Here is a 21627-nt window from a genome sequence, read left to right on the forward strand (position 1 = left end):
TGACCTGCAGCACCCCTCTTCCCATTCCTGGACTCAGACCCTCACACAGCTCTGCTTGTTCTTCCCAATGTCTGACTCTGAGAACTGTTTCCATTCATGACACGGCCATGCGTGGGGATGCACCTTTCACTGCCAGGGGGGATGGGGAGCACTGCTCCCTCTAAGCTGTACACCCCATGTGCACGTGCACCCAGATCCTAAACCCCGCACACATGGTGAAACACCACCCGCACAAAAAATGAAATACTACATTGGAGCCAGGCCAAAATATAATTTACGGGAGATTTTGGAAATTGTTTGCCCGCCATCTATCAACACAGCCAGATTCTACTAGCTGGCAAGGGGGGAAAAGGGAAAGGAGGGCAATGAATCGCCTGCCAGCATTTCGAACGTGGAACGTTGATCATGTCGGGATGGTTGGGACCCACACATCTCTTTGTAGTCTGTTCATTTGGCTGGGTACAAACTCAAGTACATGTGAATAAGTCAGAATGCCAGGCCATAGTTGTTAAGGAACTGCAAAGATTTCCCAGAAATGAACAAAGGTAAGTGTTGTTTTTGTGACTGAAATCTTTCAAAGGCATTGGACTTCATACATTTACTCGTGATGTTATACCATTTTCCCGCATTTTTGCTGCATTTTTTAGCTATGCACAAACTTCCGGTATCCTGATCTGAATGATCTCCCGTTTGCCCTTTTGTCAAGTTATGCTGTTAAGTGCATTGAAATAGTAGCCATTGTGACAGACCCAGACCAGTGGGGTACAAGAGTCTGGCAGAGGGCAAATATACTGGTCACTGAATGAGTAGTTTTCTGTTCCCTGAGTGACCAGAGCAGGAGCTGCACTAGAGTAACCAGGAACCTGCTAGAACCAATTAAGGCAGACAGGCTGATTAGATCACCTGCAGCCAATCAAGGCAGGCTAATCAGGGCACCTGGGTTTAAAAAGGAGCTCACTCCAGTCAGGCGAGGGGGAGCCAGAGGAGAGGGAGTGTATGTAAGGAGCTGGGAGCAAGAGGCACAAGGAGCTGAGAGTGAGAGGCTGTGTTGCTGGAGGACTAAGGAGTACAAGCGTTATCAGACACCAGGAGGAAGATCCTGTGGTGAGGATAAAGAGGTGTTTGGAGGAGGCCATGGGGAAGTAGCCCACGGAGTTGTAGCTGTCATGCAGCTGTTACAAGAGGCACTATAGACAGCTGCAATCCACAGGGCCCTGGGCTGGAACCCAGAGTAGAGGGTGGGCCCGGATTCTCCCCAAACCTCCCAACTCCTGATCAGACACAGGAGGAGTTGATCCAGACTGTGGGGAAGATCACTGAGGTGAGAAAATCTGCCAATAAGCACAGGACCCACCAAGGTAGAGGAGGAACTTTGTCACACCATAGAATAAAAGTATTAATTTTAAATAAACCAATCTGGTAAAGAATCAATCCCAAAATGTCACTGTCTAGAGGTCTAAAGCATAAAAGAACAGCGACTTCATTTAAATCTGGATCGCTGGATGAGACTATAGAGACGGTTACACCCGAAGTCACATAGTGTAATGCTTGTTAAATTTGGTGAAATATTCATATATGATGAGGACAATGGAGTGGTTTGTGTATATTGTCGAGATGCCGGAGCTTCGGGAGAATTTTCAACAGGAAGAATGTGGAACAATGTTTGGAATTGGATTTCTTAAAGCATTATCTGTCAAGTAAGTCTCATATAGATGGAGTAACAAGGCTTAGAAACAAAAACCCTTTTTACGGAGCAGATTGCTTAGCATGATTCTTGAAAGTCCAGCTGAAAAGCTGAGGAGGCAAATTAATCTTGAACACAAGCACTCAAAACCAGAAGAAATCAAGGTACTTATTGACAGTGTGTTGTTGGCTTTTAAAATGAACAGCTCAGTGCTTTTTGTTCAGTATATTAATGACCATATGGAAAAGTATGTGCACATACCAGCGAGCTAGAGTAAAAATTATGCTGTTGAATTTCTTGAAATTATCAATTGCATTGTCCAAAATGACCCCATACATGAAATAGCATCGGCAATGTTTCATACTCTAGCGTTTGATGAAAGCACTGATATATAGATTAACAGATACTTGATACTCTACTTTAAATATAGATCTATAAATTCTGCAGACTATAAAACTTCGTTTGGTGGACTATTACAATTGCAAGAATGTGATGCTGTTTCAATAGTGTCTGCAATCAAAGAGTTTTATAAAAAACACCAACTTAATCTAATGAAAATGTTGATGTTCACATCTGATGGTGCCTCCGTGATGTTGGGCAAACTCAACGGCATGGCGGCTCACCAGAACGAACAGTTTGAGGACCTTGCAAAGTTGATGGATATTGGTGGAATAGTTTAATGAACACTCTAAAAAAATAAACTACAGTATTGTTTACAAGTAGATCATCTGGACATGCTGATGTGTATTAAGAGTTACTAGCTGGATAGAGGACTGATAGATCTGGACAGGGTTTATATTGAATGGGTAAATGAAAACGATTGCAGGGAAAAACAGTAAGGTTAGTTTAGCAGTCTTTGACATTTCGACCAATAAGGAAATTAAAATGCATTTGTAATTACATATCTTATTCTTGGCTGACAATCATTGATTGATATTTTTTAGGAAAATTTTAAATTTAAAACACAAACTCTTGTTTTTCTTTTTTTACTTGAGATGTCTCTATCTGAAAACTCATATAAATTGACATAATGGCATACTTATTAAATTGTCTTTATTATATGTTTATCAAAATCTTTTTGAACATGTATATAGAATGAAAGGTGAAAGTGGACACCAACAGGCAGAAGCCTATGGACTGATAATGATCACGATTAACATGTGCTTGATATATGCTCGTGATTGTCTATAAAAAGATCCTAAAGTGTAATGCTTAAAACTAACTTCCTCTTCATGAGGAATGGTTAAATTTCCTTCTTCTAGGTATTTAAACATGACATTTATAAAATAACATGGTGTAAAACTATTATCACAAATTGAAAATTAAAACTTTTTAAATGTATAAGCATGTTGCTCGCTTGGGGGCATTTGCCTCGTGGCGCACAAATTTAAACTCTGCTTCAAAAATTTGCACAGAAGAAATGTTTTGCGCACATGGCCTGTCAAAAATTAGAGGGAACATTGGCAGAGGGTTGTGTGGGTCTCTGTGGGGCAGGGGGGAGTGATGGACGGAGCCAGCCGCAGCCTGGGTCTGCTTTGTGGGAGGGTGTTGCTATAGCCCCCTCAGGAATCCCCCTCAGGCTATTTTATGCCAGCCCCGGGATGCTCATCGCTGCTCCTTTCCCTTGCCTACAGCTCCATCTATCTGCCTCCACAACCCCCGACTGTGTCCTTCTGTCTGTCAGCCCCCACAACCCCCAGCTGTCTCTTGTGTCTCTGACAGGGACAGACACCTGGGGCTCTCTCTGCCTGCGGCTCCCTCCCACCCCTGCTGTGGAGGCACAGCCAGGCAGCTCCAGCATCAGACCCTGCAGCTCCAATTGGCTGAAGTTTAAGCCCAATGGGCTGGGAGCTGGGTCAGCACTGGGGCTTCTCTGCAGGACGCAGCAACTCTGGGGATGGGGGAGCTGCTTGTGGGGAGACAGGGAAGCTGCTCCTGAGGTGAAAGTACTTCACATTGCTGACCCATGGCGCGGGGCCCCCAAAACACGGGGCCTGAGGCCCAAACATTGGAGGAGCTGGGCCCACCTTCACGAATATTGATTGAGCATGGGCACCATGGGCCCATATAACTCGCCACTTACGTACTCCTCAAGTAATACACCGACTTGCTTTAGCTTTATACAAAACAGTGAATGTCCTATGCGCAGCACTGACAATAAAAGTTTAAAGGAGAGAAATTATATATCAACCAATCCCCCTCTCCTTTTTGTTCCTAGAAGATAACAGTGAGAAGGAAGTAGATAAAACTCCCTTCTAACCATTTTGAAGATAAGCTCGTTTCTTAATTCTTTGGCTAACAGTAAATACAAAAATGCATCTTTTACCGAAAGATGTTCTACATTTCTCAAAAAAACACTGGCATGCTTTTTAAATTTTTGCCCAAAGAAAAAAATCTGTAAAGAAATTATACAACGTTTACAACCAGAAACCCTGCTTCTAAGATAAAGACAATGACCAACAACTCCAGAGTTAAAAACACCCAACCCTCAGAAAGACCCCAAGTCATAAAATCACTTTAGTTGTAAAGTGTATGTCATAAACAGATGGTTAAGGGTTAATGTCTCTTTTACCTGAAAAGGGTTAAGAAGCTCAGTAAACCTGGCTGACACCTGACCAGAGGACCAATAGGGGGACAAGATACTTTCAAATCTGGGTGGAGGGAAGTCTTTGTTTGTGTTTTTTGTTTTGTTCATTGTTCACTCTTGGGGCTAAGAGGGACCAGACGTACACCCAGGCTCTCCAAATCTTTCTGAATCAGTCTTTCATGTTTCAAAATTGTAAGTAATAGCCAGGCAAGGCGGATTAGTCTTATCTTTGCTTTCTCAACTTGTAAATGTTTCTTTTGCTGGAAGGATTTTTACCTCTGTTTGCTGTAACTCTGAACCTGAGGCTAAAGGGGGTTTCCTCTGGGCTATATAGATCTAAGTACCCTGCATTTTCCATCCTGATCTTACAGAGATAATTTTTACCTTTTCTTTCTTTAATTAAAAGCTTTCTTTTTAAGAACCTGATTGATTTTTTCTCATTTTAAGATCCAAGGGAATTGGACCTGAACTCACCAGGGATTGGTGGGGGATGGTTAATTTCTCCTTGTTTTTAAGATCCAAGGAGTTTGGATCTGTGTGAAGCCTCTCAAGTCAATCCAAGGAGGGGAAGGTCTGGAGGGAAAGGAGGGGAGATGGTTAATTTCTCCTTGTTTTAAGATCCAAGGGATTTGGATCTGTGTTCCCCAGGGAAGGTTTTGGGGGAACAGAAAGTGTGCCAGACACTAAATTCTGGCTGGTGGCAGCGTACCAGATCTAAGCTAGTAATTAAGCTTAGAAGTGTTCATGCAGGTCCCCACATTTGCACTCTAAAGTTCAAAGTGGGGAAAGAAACCTTGACAGTGTGAAAGTTCTGTTCCCAGCATTGACAATAAAAGTTCTAAAGAACCTATATTAGCAGGTTCTTACAGTGGATGACACTAAGAAAGCAGCTTATACAAAAAAAAGCTCCTTTTTTCAAATAAAAAAGTAAAACCTTATATTTTACAACAAAGAGATACCTCTCCTAAGATAAACACCCATCCTGGTTATCTAAAGAAACGAAAGCCCTCAGTAAACCATAAAAACCAGCTTTGAATAAGCTGTAACGTAACAAAGTCTCTTTTTTAGGAACATTTTGTACAAGTTCAGTGACAAAAAAATGTTTAAGGTACACTAGCCTATCCTTTGAAAAATAGTGTTTTTAAAGAACCAAAACAACTGAATAGAATATGAAAACTGTCACAGTTGAGGGGAGTTAACATATGTGTTTCAATAAAAAAAAGAAGTTAGCATGCAGTGAGGAAAATTGGAGGTAGCAAATATTTTTAAAAGCTCTTAACTTTTGCAGCAAAACCACAGGCTTAAAATGAAATCAGGAAAGGTATGGATGCATCAGGAGAGGTATTTCCAGCAAAGATAAGAAGGTATTAGTACCATTATTCAAGACACTGGTGAGACCTCATCTGGAATATTGTGTGCAGTTCTGGTCTCCCATGTTTAAGAAGGATGAATTCAAACTGGAACAGGTACAGAGACGGGTTACTAGGATGATGCGAGGAATGGAAAACCTGTCTTATGAAGGGAGACTCAAAGAGCTTGGCTCATTTAGCCTAACCAAAAGAAGGCTGAGGGGGGGATATGATTGCTCTTTATAAATATATCAGAGGGATAAATATTAGGGAGGGAGAGGAATTATTTAAGTTTAGTACCAATATGGACACAAGAACAAATGGATATAAACTGGCCATCAGGAAGTTTAGTCTTGAAATTAGACAAAGGCTTGTAACCATTAGAGGAGTGAAGTTCTGGAACAGCCTTCCAAGGGGAGTAGTGGGAGCAAAAGACATATCTGGCTTTAAGACTAAGCTTGATAATTTTATGGAAGGGATGGTATGATGGGATAGCCTAATTTTGGCAATTAATTTGGCAACTGATCTTCGATTATCAGCAGTTAAGTATTCCCAGTGGTCTGTGATGGGATGTTAGATGTGATGGGATCTGAGTTACTACAGAGAATTCTTTCCTGGGTGCTGGCTAGTGAGTCTTGCCCACATGTTCAAGGTTTAACTGATCGCCATACTTAGAGTTAGGAAGGAATTTTCCTCCAGGGCAGATTGGCAGAGGCCCTGGAGGTTTTTTGCCTTCCTTTGCAGCATGGGGCACGGGTCACTTGTTGGAGGATTCTCTGCAGCTTGAGGTCTTCAAACCACGATCTAAGGACTTCAATAACTCAGACATAGGTTAGGGGTTTGTTACAGAAGTGGATGGATGAGATTCTGTGGCCTGCATTGTGCGGGAGGCCAGACTAGATGATCATAATGGTCCCTTCTGACCTTAAAATCTATGAGTCTTATATAAGCTTAAAAAGATGCTAGCTTACTCAATTTCCATAACTAAATAATGATCATCTCTGCAACACAAATATCTTAGCCTAACTGACATACCTGATAAGATCAACCTCCTTATCTTCCCCTCCCCTCCACTGCCCCGCCCAGTAAAATTAGTTTTCACAGGCATGTAAATTGTGAAGAAATGAGTTCCAGGGGGACAGGAATATAATACAAAAATCCTCATGTAAAGAAGGGTTTTACAATAATAAATAAAATGTAAGACATGTTATAGTTTTCTACGTGGTTAGGCAGGGTCTTTAAAATATAGAGTTAGTTTGTTTTTTAATCTTTTGTGTAAATGAATTGCCTAGAATACAAAAAGCGTTCTACTTGTAAATTGTAAAGAGAGCTTTAAAAGTCAAGGGTGTGGTTAAGAATCCCCTCCCCCATCCCACAACACTACACACACACACACACACACACACAATGAAGGGTTTTCCAATACAACAATTAAAAAGTCAAAAGCTACAGCTAAACAGGGTATGGGATAAGAGAACTGTCCTGAGGTTTTAGGAGAATATTGATAACTGACAAAAATCTCTTTTAGCGACACAGTTTTGTAGGCAGCCATTTTCTGTGAGTTGTTTTGCTTGTGCACAGGCAAGCGTTTGTCATTCAGAATCCCTTCCCAACTCTACAAGGTATTATCTCCCCCGTCCAATGGCCTATCAGAAATAATATTAACAAAAACACAGAGGAATTACATACTTGAATATACTTTGTAATGGTACCAGCAAAGCAACAATTCCAATTTTGTTTATTATTATCTTGTCTCGACACCTTAGAGAATTTTTGGTTGTGCTTTTATAAAACACTTTTATGCAAAGTGTAACCCTAGATGCTGCACAGCATTGAATAATATGCACCAGAAGGTGAAAGACCTGAGACATTGCTGAAAACAGAAGTGTCATGATCACTAAAGTCCTAATGCAGAGGGCCTGCAGGGAAATGAAAAGGCACAGCCAAAGCAGAAGATGGTGTGGATTAAGAGGGTTTCTGGAGCTACTTTGCAATGGCCCAGATATCCCAGCAGCCTATCCCTCATGCACAAGTGCCCGTGGGCCCTTGTTAGAGGAACAGGCCATCCATATATTTCTTGTTGTTGAAAAACTATAACCTAACTACAAGTATACCAGGGGTGCAACCTACTTCTCTTTTGACAACCGCCCCCTCCCTTGAGCTCCATAAAAATAAGCTTCACACCGACGTTTTCAACTGTCATTTTATTTACAACAAGCATTTTCATTTTATTTGTACAATATGCCTTGTTTTGTTCCCAGACCACGCTTTTAGTGATATTTCTCAGCAGGATTTTGTAATTTGCTGAGTAAAGAAGACGTTCAACATTCCACATTAAACATGTATCTGTCGGTTTAATGATTTCATCTAACGCTCTAGCTGATTCCTCCACCTCTGTCATCTTTTCCACCAGCTCTGTCCCTAAACCTAAATGTTCCTGGGTTAAACTGAGGCACTGCAGCCCGTATCCTAATGTAATAATGATATTTTAAAAACACTTCATAAACAAATTACTACTCATGTCTTTAATTTTATAGTTTACATCATCTACAGACCAGTTCATGCAGTCCAGATCTGGGGCTGGATCAGAGCCAGTGTCCCCCAGAGAGGAAAGGCCCCATCTCATATTCCTCATCACCACTAACAGCACAAAGAAATGCATTAAGAGTGGCTGGATCCTAGAGATTTATTTAACTAACTGCCCTGGCTGGACAGACAGCTCAGAGTGACTGGGGCTCCCCTGGCCTGAGTGACAGGGATCTGGGAGAGAAGGAAACACTCACAGGGACAGGATTTATTAAAACTCTGTGTTGATTTCAGAGGGCACAAGCCAGCCTGTGAAATTAACGTGTAAAGAGGGCAGATGGCAGGGAGGGAATGGGACTTTAACTACCCAGACATCTGCTGGAAAAGTAATACCACAAGACACAAGATTTCCCATAAGTGCCTGGAATGTCTTAGAGACAACTTTTTGTTTCAGAGGTGGAAGAAAAAATGGGAGGGAGGGGAATTTTAGACTTGAATCTGACAAGCAGGGAGGAATTGGTTGTCAACAGGAAGGTGGAAGGCAATTTAGGCTCAAGTGACCCTCAAATGATAGAATTCCTGATCCTAATGAAAGGAAGGAGTGAGAGCAGCAGAATCAGAACAATGGACTTCAAAAAACAGACTAACCAGTTCCAAAAAGTATAGGTGACGTCCCATGTGAAGAAATTCAAAGGGCTAAAGTAGTTCAGGAGACCTGGGCAGTTTCTGAAAGGGGCAATATTAAAGGCACAACTACAAACTATCCCTATGCAAAGCAAAGACGGCAAGAATAGTAAGAGGCCAATATGGCTCCAACAGAGACTCTTTAAAGTTGTGAAAATCCATAAAGGGGAAATTTTAAAAATTAGTAAGGGGGGATCCAAAAGACTAGGACTAGCAAGTAAGACCAAAATCAGGAAGGCTAGGGCCCAAAATGAGTTTCACCTCGTAACAGACCTACCAAGGGACAGGTGAGAGGTCCCATAGGACTGGAGAAGGGCAGACATAGTACTAATCTTTCAAAAGAGGAACAAAGAGAATGCAGGGAATTGTAGACCAAGCAGCCTAACATTGATACCTGTAAAGATACTGGATCAAATTATTAAACAATCAATTAGGAAGCCCCTAGAGCAGGAGTTGGCCACCTCTGGCATGCGGCTTGCGAGGATAAGCACCCTGGCGAGCCGGGCCAGTTTGTTTACTTGCCAACATGGCAGGTTCAGCCGATCACGGCTCCTGCTGGCTGCAATTTGCCATCCCAGGCCATGGGGGCAGCGGGAAGCCGCAGACAGCACATCTCTCACCCTGTGCTGCTTCCCGCTGCCCCCATTGGTCTGGGACGGCAAACTGTGGCCAGTGGGGGCCACAGTCGGCCGAACCTTGGTCTTCACAGCCAAGGTCAGCTCCCAGAGCGCTGCACTGGGCTGCACAGCATGGGAAGGAGGCAACCAGCCCTCAGTGGGGAAAGAACTAGCTCAGGACTAGTTAGAAAAGCTGGACAGGCTCAAGTCTATGGGGCCGGATCTGCTGCATCCAAGGGTGCTGAGGGAGTTCGCTAATAAGATTGCAGAGCTATTGGCCATTATCTTTGAAAACTCACAGCAATTGGGAGAGGCCCTGGATGACTGGAAAAAGGCAAAAATAGTGCCCATATTTTAAAAAGGGGAAGAAGGAGAATCTGGGAAACTACAGACCTCACCTCAGTCCCTGAAAAAATCACGGAGCAGGTCCTCAAGGAATCCATTTTGAAGCACTTGGAGGAGACCAAGGTGATCAGGAACAGTCAGCATGGATTCAGCAAGGCCTAGTCATGCCTGGCCAACCGATTTCCTTCTAAGATGAGATAACTGGCTCTGTAGATATGGGGAAAACAATAGATGAGACATATCTTGACTTTAGGAAAGCTTTTGATATGGTCTCCAACAGTATTCTTGCTAGAAAGTTAAATTAGTATGGATTGGAGTAATGGACTATAGGGTGGATAGAAAGCTGGCTAGATCATTGGGCTCAACAGGTTCCCTCCTCACTCTGAACTCTGAGATATAGATGTGGGGACCCACATGAAAGACCCCCTAAGCTTATATTCTGACATCTTAGGTTAAAAACTTCCCCAAGGCACAAATTCCTTGTCCTTGGACAGTATTGCTGCCACCAAGTGATTTAAACAAGCATTCAGGGAGGCGCCACTTGGAGCCCTATTCTGCCGCCCCCCCATATCCTCCCAAGCCCCTTTCTTTCACTTTTCTGGGGAGGCTTGAGAATAATCTACCAACCAAATAGGTAAACAAGGTGAGCACAGACCAGATCCTGGGTTTTTTTAGGCACTAAAAACCAATCAGGTTCTTAAAAGCAGAACTTTATTATAAAGAAAAAAAGTAAAAGAAGCAGCTTTGTAAAATCACGATGGAAGGTAATTTTACAGGGTGATAAACAGCTTTAAAACACAGAAGATTCCCCTCTAGACTCAACTTCAAAGTGACAAAACAGGAATAGACCTTCCTCTTAGCATAGGGAAATTTCACAAGCTAAAACAAAAGACAATCTAATGCATTTCCTTGCTATTACTTACAATTTCTGTAATTTTAGATGTATCATTTCAGTAGGAGCTGGATTACCTGCTTGGTCCCTCTCTTTGTCACTTGAAGGAACACACAGAGAGCACAAACAAAACCTTCCCCTGTCCCAGATTTGTAAGTATCTTCTTTCCCTATTGGTCTTTCTGGTCAAGTGCCAACTAGGTTAATTGAACTAATTAACCCCTTACAGGTAAGTGATTCTGTACCTCTGGCCAAGAGGGATTTTATATTACTGCATACATAAAGGTTGTTACCCTTCTCTTTATATTTATGATAGGCTCGATGTCTAGTTGGCAGCCGATGTCAAGCAGAGTGTCCCAGGGGTTGGTCCTGGGCTGGTTTTGTTCAACATCTTCATTAATGATCTGGATGATGGGATGGATTGAACCCTCAGCAAGTTTGTGGATGATACTAAGCTTGGGGGAGAGGTATATAAGTTGGAAAGTAGGATAAGGTCCAGAGTGAACTAGACAAATTGGAGAATTGGGCCAAAAGAAATCTGATGAGGTTCAACAAGGACAAATGCAGAGTCCTGCACTTAAGAAGGAAGAATCCCAGGCACTATTACAGGCTGGGGACTGATTGGCAGAAAAGGACCTGTGGATTGCAGTGGATGAGAAGCTGGATGAGTCAACAGTGTGCCGTTGTTGCCAAGAAGGCTAATGGCATTTTGGGCTGCATTAGTAGAAGTCTTGCCAGCAAATTGAGGGAAGTGATTATTCCCCTCTATTCAGCACTGTGGAGGCCACATCTGGAGTACTGTGTCCAATTTTGGGTCCCACACTACAGAAAGGATGTGAACAAATTGGAAAGAGTCCAGTGGATGGTACAGAAATTATTGAGAGGCTAGGGCACATGATTTATGAGGCAAGACTGGGGGAACTGGGCTTATTTAGACTGGAGAAGAGAAGAGTGAGGGGGAATTTGATAGCAGCCTTCAACTATCTGAAAGGGGGTTCCAAAGATGATGGAGCTCGACTGTTCTCAGTGGTGGCAGATTCCAAAACAAGGAGTAGTGGTCTCAAGATGCAGTGAGGGAGGTCTAGTTTGGAAATTAAGAAACACTATTTCACTAGGAGGGTAGTGAAGCACTGGGATGGGTTACCTAGGGAGGAGGTGGAATCTCCTTCCTTAGAGGCTTTTAAGGCACAGCTTTACAAATCCCTGGTTGTAATAATTTAGTTGCAATTGGTCCTGCTTTGAGCAGAGGGTTGGACCAAATGACATCCTGAGGTCTCTTCCATCCCTAACCTTCTATGATTCTGTGATTCTACTGTGTCCAGTTCTGGGTGTAACACTTTAGGAGAGATGTAGAAAAACTGGAGAGTTTCCTGAGGACAGCCACAAAAATAGTCAAAGGTTTAGAAAATCTGACCTAGGAGGAAAAGTGAAAAAAACTGAGTATGTTTAGAGAAGAGGAGGCTAAGGGGAACCTGAGAACAGTCTTATAATATGTTAAGGGCTGTTCTAAAAAGTATGGGAGTCAATTGTTCTCCATGTCTGCTGACTGGAGTACAAGTAATGGGTTTCATCTGCAGCAAGGGAGACTGTGGTTAGTAATAGGAAAAAATCTTTCTAACCCTAAATGGAGTTAATCTCTGGAATAAGATCACAAGGGAGGTTGTGGAATCCCCATCACTGAAGGTTTTTAGGTCCAGGCTGGACAAACACCTGTCAGGGATGGTCTAGGTTGACATGGTCCTGCCTAGAAGAGGGGGATGGACCAGGTGACCTCTCAAGGTCCTTTCCAGGATAATATTTCTATGATTCTACTCTATGAAATGTCTTCTGATATGAAATCCCCTGATATTTGTTCCCCTCCATTGCCCATTATATGGCGACCAGCTAGCCAGCAGCCAGGCAGCTATGAAAAATTACACCGAGAAAACAAAACTGGTCTTGAAAGTTTTCTAAGAACCAGGAGAAGAAGAAAATGACTCAGCTCATTGGGATTGGAGAAATAACACATTTTCAGACAAAGATATAGACATTTAATAGTTTTGCTGGTGCAGGCCAGAAGCCGTGCAGCGGGGGTTGGCAGTTTGTGACCACAAATGCCCCTCCGATTTGCTATTTAGTTTACCTGGACCATGCTCACATGGACTGAGCATGCTGGATAGCACTGCTGAAACCGGCTGTCCTCATGCTGTGCCCCTGCTATGGGCAGGCCTGGGTCATCTCTGCCGGTGACCCTCAATCCCGACTTGCAGGCCCACCATCCCAGTGCTGGACTCAGGCCCTCAGAGAGCTCCATTTGTGCTCCCTAAGTCTGACTCTGAGAATTGTTTCCGTTCATGACACAACCATGCGTGGGGATGCACCTTTCACTGCCAGGGGAATGGGGAGATGTCCCTGCTCAGATGCTGGGCTTGTCAGTCAAGCCTCAGGGCTGACAGCCTGCTATAGATGGGAGGGTTTTATTCTCCAGGTCATGGCCATTGGGGGTACAAAAAAAACCCATGGTATCAAGTTTCAGAGGCCAAATTAATTGATCCCATAGGGTGGACCAGATTGGGCACAGCTCCAGCTATGCAGAGCCCAAGACGCTGAGTGTCTGCAGATGTTGGAGTCCCATCCCTTCTCCCTCCCTTGTGGCTGGGTGTACATGGCCCAGGACAGCCTAGCACCCACCTACGCACTGGGAACCTAACCTGAGTTTTCCTGTCCCCACCCAGCTTGGCCTGCAATCCCTCTTGGCCCAGGCAAAAGTGCTGCCCCCTCCTTAGACAGACCATGAAGATGCTGCTTGTGGGGGATTGGAGGACGTCCTCTGGGAGAGAATAGGGGGTTCTCATGCTCTGTGGGTGCTGTCTCAGTCGTATTAGGGCACCCTGAAGGAGTGGGATGGATGAGGAGAAGACCAGGGGGGTTTAAGCATTTATGGGTCAGGTCTTCAAACTCTTCTCTGCAGTTTCGTGGGCTCAAAACATCCAATTTACCACAAGGGAAGCTGAAATTCACAGGTGATCCCATGACTCCTGATGCTGGGACTTTATGAAATACACCAAGGCATTTCATGAGAGCTCAGAGCTTGATGGAGAAATGGGGCCGGGACCTCAGGACAATATTAAGCCACTTTATGGGGCCCAGAATTGTGGGCGTGTGAGATGTTCAAACATCTGGACAGCCAGGGTCACATTTCCAAATGGTCACCCCTGTTGTGTGGGAATGTTTGCAATTTACTCAACCATGCCAGCCCTGGGGCAGGCCCAGAGGAACATGACTCCAGCACCATCTGTTCAAGGCCTTCCCCATCGCCTATCACCATGGTATCAGTGCTCCCCCACATCTACCACTGGGTGGTCTACCTGCTCCCCAGCCTCTGGGAGAATTTCTGCCATGGGCTCTGTGGCTGGGCTACAGGAAGTCACAGGAGGGACCCCATTCCCTTCTTACTGCTCTGAGACGCACACTGGAGAGGAAGTGGGGAGCTGACCTAAGCCAGCGGGTGACTCAGCATCGGACACACTCCCTGCCAGATGAGCTGCTGGAGCAGAGGAGAGGGGCGAGCTATAGATGAGCCCTGCACCAGCTGTGTTGGGCTCCAGGCAGGTCCCAGGGAGCCCTGCTCACAGATGTTCTGGGATGGAGTGAGAGATGCCTCGTCCTAGAGGGACTCTCCTCTGGGCTCCTTGCTCCAGAGAGAAGTTGTTTTTCATCCACCAGCTCCCTCCCTCATGCCCCCCAGGTGTCAGTGGAGTAATTCTGAGGGCACCTGTGTGGTCCCAGATCCCCAAGAGGGGAGGGCATCTGTGATCTGCGGTTTGCTGTTGACTCTATAAATCCCCCAGGGCTGAGGCACGAGCACTGTCACTTTTCCCAGACAGCGACAATGCTGATCCTAATCTTGCTGCCCGAGGCCTTTCTCTTGGCCCCCGGAGCTGGGGCTGGTGAGTATGCATGTGTGTGGCCGGGGTGTGGGGGGAGGGAATCAGGCATCCTGGGGAGTGGAACCGGGAGCTCTCTGGGCTGTTTGCAAATCCTGGATCCTCCCCAGAGTCAGATGCTTCTGCAAGGGTGATTGCTGGCTCCCAGGACCCAGCTAGGGAATGGTTTGGAGGTGTGGGGTGAAGGAGTCAGGTGGTGGAGCTGGTACTGAGACATACACAGCAAGTCTGAGAGCAGGAGAGAGACACAAGGGTATTTTAACTAGGGGCTAGGCGCCAAGACTCCTGGGTTCTATCCCCTGCTTGGGAGTGGGGTCTAGTGATTAGAGTGGAGCTTGGGGGGAGGCAGTCAGGACTCCTGTGTTCTAATTCCTTCTTTTTTTGTGTGTGATGTCATTTTAAATTCAAGCTCTGTAGGGAAGGGACTGACTTTCCCTGAGGGTCTGTGCAGCACCCAGCACAACAGGGCTTTCATCTAAGTTGGTGGCACCACATGCAAATAACAGCGACAGACTGTCCAAACAGCCTCGTTCATATGGACCTCAAACTAGCAGCCCTGAGTCGTGTGTTAAAACATTCAGATGTGAGCTGCACACAGACTTGTGTTGCCTTAACTAACCTGATTTCAAACCACATCTGTGGATCAATGGGTTCAGCTCGGCCTGTGGCTGCCCTGATATTGATTCAAATCTGTCAAAAGTGTCAGAAGCTTCCCAGGGGCCAGTTAACCTCAGCGAACCAGCCTTCAACCCATACAAGTGCCTCAAGCCGTGCACTGGCACAGGGTTAAAACAAATCACACAGTCTGGCAATTCCTAATTCCTACGTCCCTCTGATGGTTAGAGACCTTCTCACTTCCACCTCCATCTATCCCATTTGCTACCTCACCTTAGCTAGGCTTGAAACATTTAGTTATCTGTAGTATGAATGGTCAGAATATCAATCCCTTACGCATTCCACAATTTACAAACAAAATATGCTTTATAAAAATCCAGCTAGTTAAAGAAAAATTATTAAAGTAAGATAAAGGCTAGAAGCAAAATTCAAATGAGAGGGATTGTCATAGGTTTCACCCCCACTCTGAACCTTATAGATGAGGGGACCTGCATGTGAACCTCCTAAGCTTAATTACCAGCTTATATCAATATGCTGCCACCATCCAAATATTTGAGTCATTTGGAAAACTCTGTCTCCAACCCCCAAACCTTCCCCTCCCTGGGTATCATTGAGAGACTTCTCTACCAATTCCCTGGTGAACACCGATCCAAACTCCTTGGATCTTAACACAAGGAAGAATTACTCCTTCTTCCCCTTTCCCCCCTCCTCACCAATCCCTGGTGAGTCCAGAACCAATCCCCTTGGAAAAATCAATCAGGTTCTTAAAAAAGAAGGCTTTTAATTAAAGAAAAGAAAGGTAAAAGGAAAAAACTCTCTGGGAGATAGCATACAAGTTGATCTCACAAGACAACAGATTCAAAACACAGAGGATGTTCCCCTGGGCAAAACTTAGTACACACAAGAATTCCCGATTTTATTGTTCCCCTAATGCCAAGACAAGTTACAAAAAGAAAATAAACATAAACCTATTTAGTTCCTTTCTTAATTCTCACTACTCTGATAAGAGGCTGGTTCCTTGATCTTTCCCACTCTGGCCAAAACTGAAACTGACTCTAAACAAAGGAAACTTCCCTCCTTCCTTTTGAAACATCTTGTTCCCCCATTGTTTCCTCTGGTCAGGTGTCAGCTAGGCTAGGTGAACTTCTTAACCCTTTACAGGTAAAAGAGGCATTAACCCTTAACTATCTGTTTATGACTGGGATAGATACAGGGAGTGGAAGGAAGTGGGTAGGGAAGAGGGAGGTTGAGGTGGGCCCATGCATTTGACAGGATGATCAGATACTTCCAGGAAAGCATCTCATATCCCTACCAACGTTACTTGGGAAGCTCTGTAACAGCCTGTAGCTCTTTCCATGGTAGCCAGGCTTAGGGTGTCTACTACCCTCTGATCTTCGAATGCTGGTTTGCTTTTGGGGTTTTTGTTTTGGTGGGACTTGTCTTTTCACTGCTGTTAGTGCTCTGCTTAGCCAACGGCTTTCTGAGTTATTCTGCTTCCAGATAACACCCACTAGGTTGAAAGTTACACTCTTAATTTTATTTGATAGGAGAAAAAAAAACCTACTGTCCCCTTCAGTTCTGCCCAAAGCCCATCGGTCTATGAGCATGAGGGGTAAGTCAGCACCTGCTACTCACAGCTGACTAAGCAGCACCTGCATTGAACAGGTGAAGAGGGGTCCAATGCCTCCTCCATATGATTCCTGTGGAATTAATCTTAAATGTAGTTCCAAGGAGCAGTTCGGAGCAGTGGCTAAAGATTGTTTCCATTTGGTTAGCAGAAAATATTTGGCCTAGTTTCTCCTCTCAATGCTTTTTTAGGGGATCAGTGTTTAGTTCAATTTGCTGGCTAGGTGTGCATAACGTTACCACAGAGCCTGGCAATCTGGGTAACATTTGCAGAAACGAAAGCAGTAATGGTTGAAGGAGAGAGAAGGCAGCAGGGCTACACAGATGGGGGATGGCATGTTTCCCTCACATACCTCACCACTCCATCTTAGTCTGTAGTCTGTAGTGTAGATGTAAGACTACATCTTAGTCTGTAGTGTGACCAAAATTTAAATTGTTTTGGTGACTAAAAACTTACAAATTTTCAGCTGAAAAGTGTTGAAAACTGGAGAGAAATAATCAATTTAAAAAAAAGAAGCCAAAATGTTTGAGGTGAGGAGATACCTTCTGGGAAACATTTCATTGTCTAGAAAATCCAATTTTCTGTACAAAAACAGTTTGGAGGGGCAGCTTGGGAGCAACCCTGATTGTCACTGGGGGTTGGTAGAGAAGGTGAAACATCAGCAGGGGACGTGTCAGTGGCTGATGTTGACACCCAAACCCATTACCTCAAGGCACTACGATTAGTGATACACTCCCGATGCCTTTGGCACTGATTCTCCACCTAGCGAGGTCAGAGCTTTAGATTTAACCTCCGGCCCCATGGGGTGTCCAGTCTGGGGGAGAGCTGAGTAGGGGGCAGGGTTCCAGGGACAGGGATCCCCCAGGAAGAGCATCACAGAAGGTGGGTTGAAGTTGTGGAGACTCCCCTTTGGGATGGGGAGATTGATCCTTGCCCAGGCCAGGGAGACGGTGAGACTCTTTATATGAACTTGGTCTTCCCCCAGGTGAGATCATTGGTGGACAGGAAGCCCAGCCCCACTCCAGACCCTACATGGCCTATGTGAATATACTACGTGGAGACAACAGTTTTCGCTGTGGAGGGTTCCTGGTGTCAGAGAACTTCGCCCTGACGGCCGCCCACTGCAAGGGAGAGTAAGTGCCTCTGTTCTGGGGATGTTGGGGCAGGTCAGGCCTTAGTGGGTGATAGGGGAGCTGGGAGCTCTGGCACCATCGTGGGTTGCAGGGAAGGAGCAGTTAGCAGGCCAGGCCAGGAGAGCAGAGCCCAGGGGTCTGATCTGCTCATGGGGTGTCAGTGTGTTTCTAGGGGCCTCTGAAAACCATGGTCCAGATCCAACGCTGGGTAAATCAATGGGGCTACAGCCATTGACACCATCTGGGGTCTCACCCATTGCCCAGATGGGACAGGGAGGGACTCACAGCCCCAGGATGGCTCTGCAGGGCTCCAGACAGGGAGGAGCTGGGCCTAGACCCATCTGGATCTAGCTGGGAGGGGTCCCCTGGCTGGAGGGGAGCTGAGACCCAGGGGACAAAGGGAAGAAGGAGTCTGAGATCACTGCCTGAGCGACCCAGGCTGCCCTGTCCCCATAAGATCAGTACTTATGTCAGATCAACATGTGCTCATCCCCCACCTCAGTGCACTCCTGGCCCAATGCCCCATGTATTTCTCTGGGCTTTTACAGCAAGATCACTGTGTGCCTGGGAGCCCATAACATTAAACAACAGGAACAGAGTCAACAGAAAATCTCCGTGCGCCGCCAGATCCCACACCGTAAATACAACAGAGAGACCTTTAACAATGACATCATGCTGCTGCAGGTACCACTCCCATCCCATCGCCCCACCCCCAGTGACCTCACACTCCTGCAGGTATGGCCCTATCCCATCACCCCACCCCCAGTGACCTCAGACTGCTGCAGGTACCACCCCCATCCCATCACCCCACTCCCAGTGACCTCACACTCCTGCAGGTACCACACCATCCCATCACCCCATCCCCCAGTGACCTCACACTGCTGCAAGTACCGCCCCCATCCCATCACCCCATCCCCAGTGACCTCATACTGCTGCAGGTACCACCCACATCCCATCACCCCCTCCCCAGTGACCTTACACTGCTGCAGGTACCACCTCCATCCCATCACCCCACCCCCAGTGACCTCATACTGCTGCAGGTACCACCCCCATCCCATCGCCCCACCCCAGAGACCTCACACTCCTGCAGGTATGGCCCTATCCCATCACCCCACCCCCAGTGACCTCAGACTGCTGCAGGTACCACCCCCATCCCATCACCCCACTCCCCGTGACCTCACACTCCTGCAGGTACCACACCATCCCATCACCCCATCCCCCAGTGACCTCACACTGCTGCAAGTACAGCCCCATTCCATCACCCTACCCCCAGTGACCTTGCACTGCTGCAGGTACCGTCCCCATCCCATCACCCTGCTCCCAGTGACCTCACACTGCTGCAGGTACCACCCCTGTCCCATCATCCCATCACTCAGTGACCTCACACTGCTGCAGGTACCGTCCTCATCCCATCACCCCATCCCCTAGTGATTTCACACTGCTGCAGGTACCACCCCCGTCCCATCATCATGCCTCCAGTGACCTCACACTTGCGACCACCCCCGTCCCATCATCCCACCCCAGTGACCTCACACTGTTGCAGGTACTGCCCCCATCCCATCACCCCACCCCCAGTGACCAGGCACCGCCCCATCCCATCACCCCACCCCCAAGTGATCTCACACTCCTGCTGCTACTCCCATCCAATCACCCCACCCCCAGTGACCTCACATTGCTGCAGGCAGCACCTCATCCCATCACCCCACCCCCTGTGATCTCACACTGCTGCAGGTACCGTGCCCGTCCGATCACGCCACCCCCCAGTGTCTCCATGGACATACATTGGCTGTAGTTTCTCTCTCCTTGGATTCTGTCTCTACCCGTCATCAGCACTGACCTTCATATTGACCCTGGTGCTTGTGTCCTCTCTTGGTTGTAGCTGGAGCACAAGGCAGAGCTCAATGAACAGGTGGGACTCATCCCTCTCCCCCTGGCTCATCAGCGAGTGCAACCAGGGACCGTGTGCAGCGTCGCCGGCTGGGGCCGCACAGACGCACTCAGTAAGGTGCTCCCCGATACGCTCCAGGAGGTGGATTTGAAGGTGCTGGACGATGAGGCCTGTCTGAAGTATCCTGGTGGGATGTATCGTAACTTTAACACCCGCACGATGATGTGTGTGGGGGACCCAAAGGAGCACAAAGCCTCTTTCCAGGTGAAACTCCCAAGCGCCCTTGATAAATCGTTATTAACAAGGCTCCTGGGGTTGCAGTTGGGCCCACAAGCTTAGATCAGAGGTCAGGCCCTGCTGCGCTAAGTGCTGTTCAAACCAATGGGAAAATATCTGATCTTCTCTCGGGGTGGGAGGAGGCAGATATTGACTGGAAGGAGTTGGGGGTTTGGTGAGACAGGCTGGGCTGTGGGGGGCCTAAGCAGAGACCATCTGATAGCAGCCAGCTGTCACTAAAGTGTCCATCAGTGTTCGAAGTATAGCGGGAAATGCCTCACTGAGCCTCTCTCCATCTGTGGCTTGTTTTGTTTCACAGGGAGACTCTGGGGGTCCCCTGGTGTGTGGGAAAACAGCCCAGGGCATCGTCTCCTGGGGGCCTGACAATGGGAGCCCCCCAAGGGTCTATGCAAGACTCGCCACCTTCATCCCCTGGATACAGAGGATGATGAAGAAGCTGCAGGCCTGAGCCGTGCTGGGAATCGCTGCAGGGCTGGGGCTGTGTCGCTTCTGTCCTTTGCATTGGCCCAGATGTAGCGGCTGCTTTGCAGAGGCGTTGACTCCTCGCAGGTTGATCTCTCCCACCCCAGACATCGCTCCTCTCAGGCAGTGCCCAACCCATGAATATCAAAGTTGGGAGCCTGGGGGAGTTATGATCCATGTTCAATTCCAACTCCCTCAGCTCCCTTGGCAATCCCAACCCAGGCCCTTAGGCTGTGTCTTCGCTAGGGAAACAGCTGGTTTATTTCCCTGGGATAACGGACACTGGTCAAACCTTGGGGCAGACACGGCAGTTTGTAGCCCTCCCATATGTCAACCAGTTGAGTGACCGTTTATGAGGCATCCTGACCTGTTAACTCCTGTTAAAACTGCAGCCTGCCCTGTCCTCATTGGGCCTTTTCCACATTATTTTCCCCAGAGGTAGCCAGCGCCCCTTCCAAAGACATCTGTTGCCAGCGCTGACAAGGGGAGCGGGAGTTTGTTCATGGGAAGGGAAATTAGCAAATTATACACTGAACTGATTTCAGCTGAAATGACAACTCTGCGTGCCTTCTTCTAACCTCCCCTGCCCTGCCCTGATCTACTGCCTGGCCTGGTGCATTTCGCTTGCTCTCTCTTAGCCAGCAATGAATAAAAATGAAGTTGCAAACAATGAAGTGGTGCCTTCCTGGGAATTGAATGAATGCCCCCAGCCTTGGACTCCCAGCTAACTTGTACCTAACAGGGGTAACCAGGGTTTGGGGAATCAGTGTGTGTGTTGTCAGCTCTCCTGGCTCTGGTATCCCACCGCTGACACCTAGGCCAGCTTCCTGCCAACAGGAGTGCACTTTAGCCCACTGGAGGAGAACTCGGAACCAGGGTATTCTTAGTTCCCTTGTAAGTCATCCTTCTTCCACTCTGTACCTGTCTGGGGACAGAGGGGTCACAAACAGCAGGCAGGCCAGTCCCCTCCTTCAGATATCTCAGCCCAGATGTCAA

General features: G+C 46.6%; 1 protein-coding gene across 3 annotated transcripts in view; it reads left to right on the top strand.

Annotated features, from left to right (window-relative positions):
- The window catches only part of LOC127031557 (mast cell protease 1A-like), a 32148-nt gene extending 10850 nt beyond the window's left edge, over positions 1–21298 (top strand). For 2 of the 3 annotated variants that reach the window (XM_050918488.1, XM_050918490.1), the window contains exons 3-6: positions 17837–17984; positions 18533–18668; positions 19864–20136; positions 20468–21298. In XM_050918488.1, the coding sequence (XP_050774445.1) occupies positions 17837–17984; positions 18533–18668; positions 19864–20136; positions 20468–20617 (707 nt within the window). In that variant the 3' untranslated portion in view covers positions 20618–21298. Of the gene's footprint in view, positions 1–14215; positions 14613–17836; positions 17985–18532; positions 18669–19863; positions 20137–20467 lie in introns of those variants that run through there. The other variant, XM_050918489.1, reaches the window with a different exon arrangement.
- The last annotated feature ends 329 nt before the right edge of the window (positions 21299–21627 follow it).

Source organism: Gopherus flavomarginatus, chromosome 11 (assembly GCF_025201925.1).
Source record: "Gopherus flavomarginatus isolate rGopFla2 chromosome 11, rGopFla2.mat.asm, whole genome shotgun sequence".
NCBI classification, from domain to species: domain Eukaryota; kingdom Metazoa; phylum Chordata; order Testudines; family Testudinidae; genus Gopherus; species Gopherus flavomarginatus.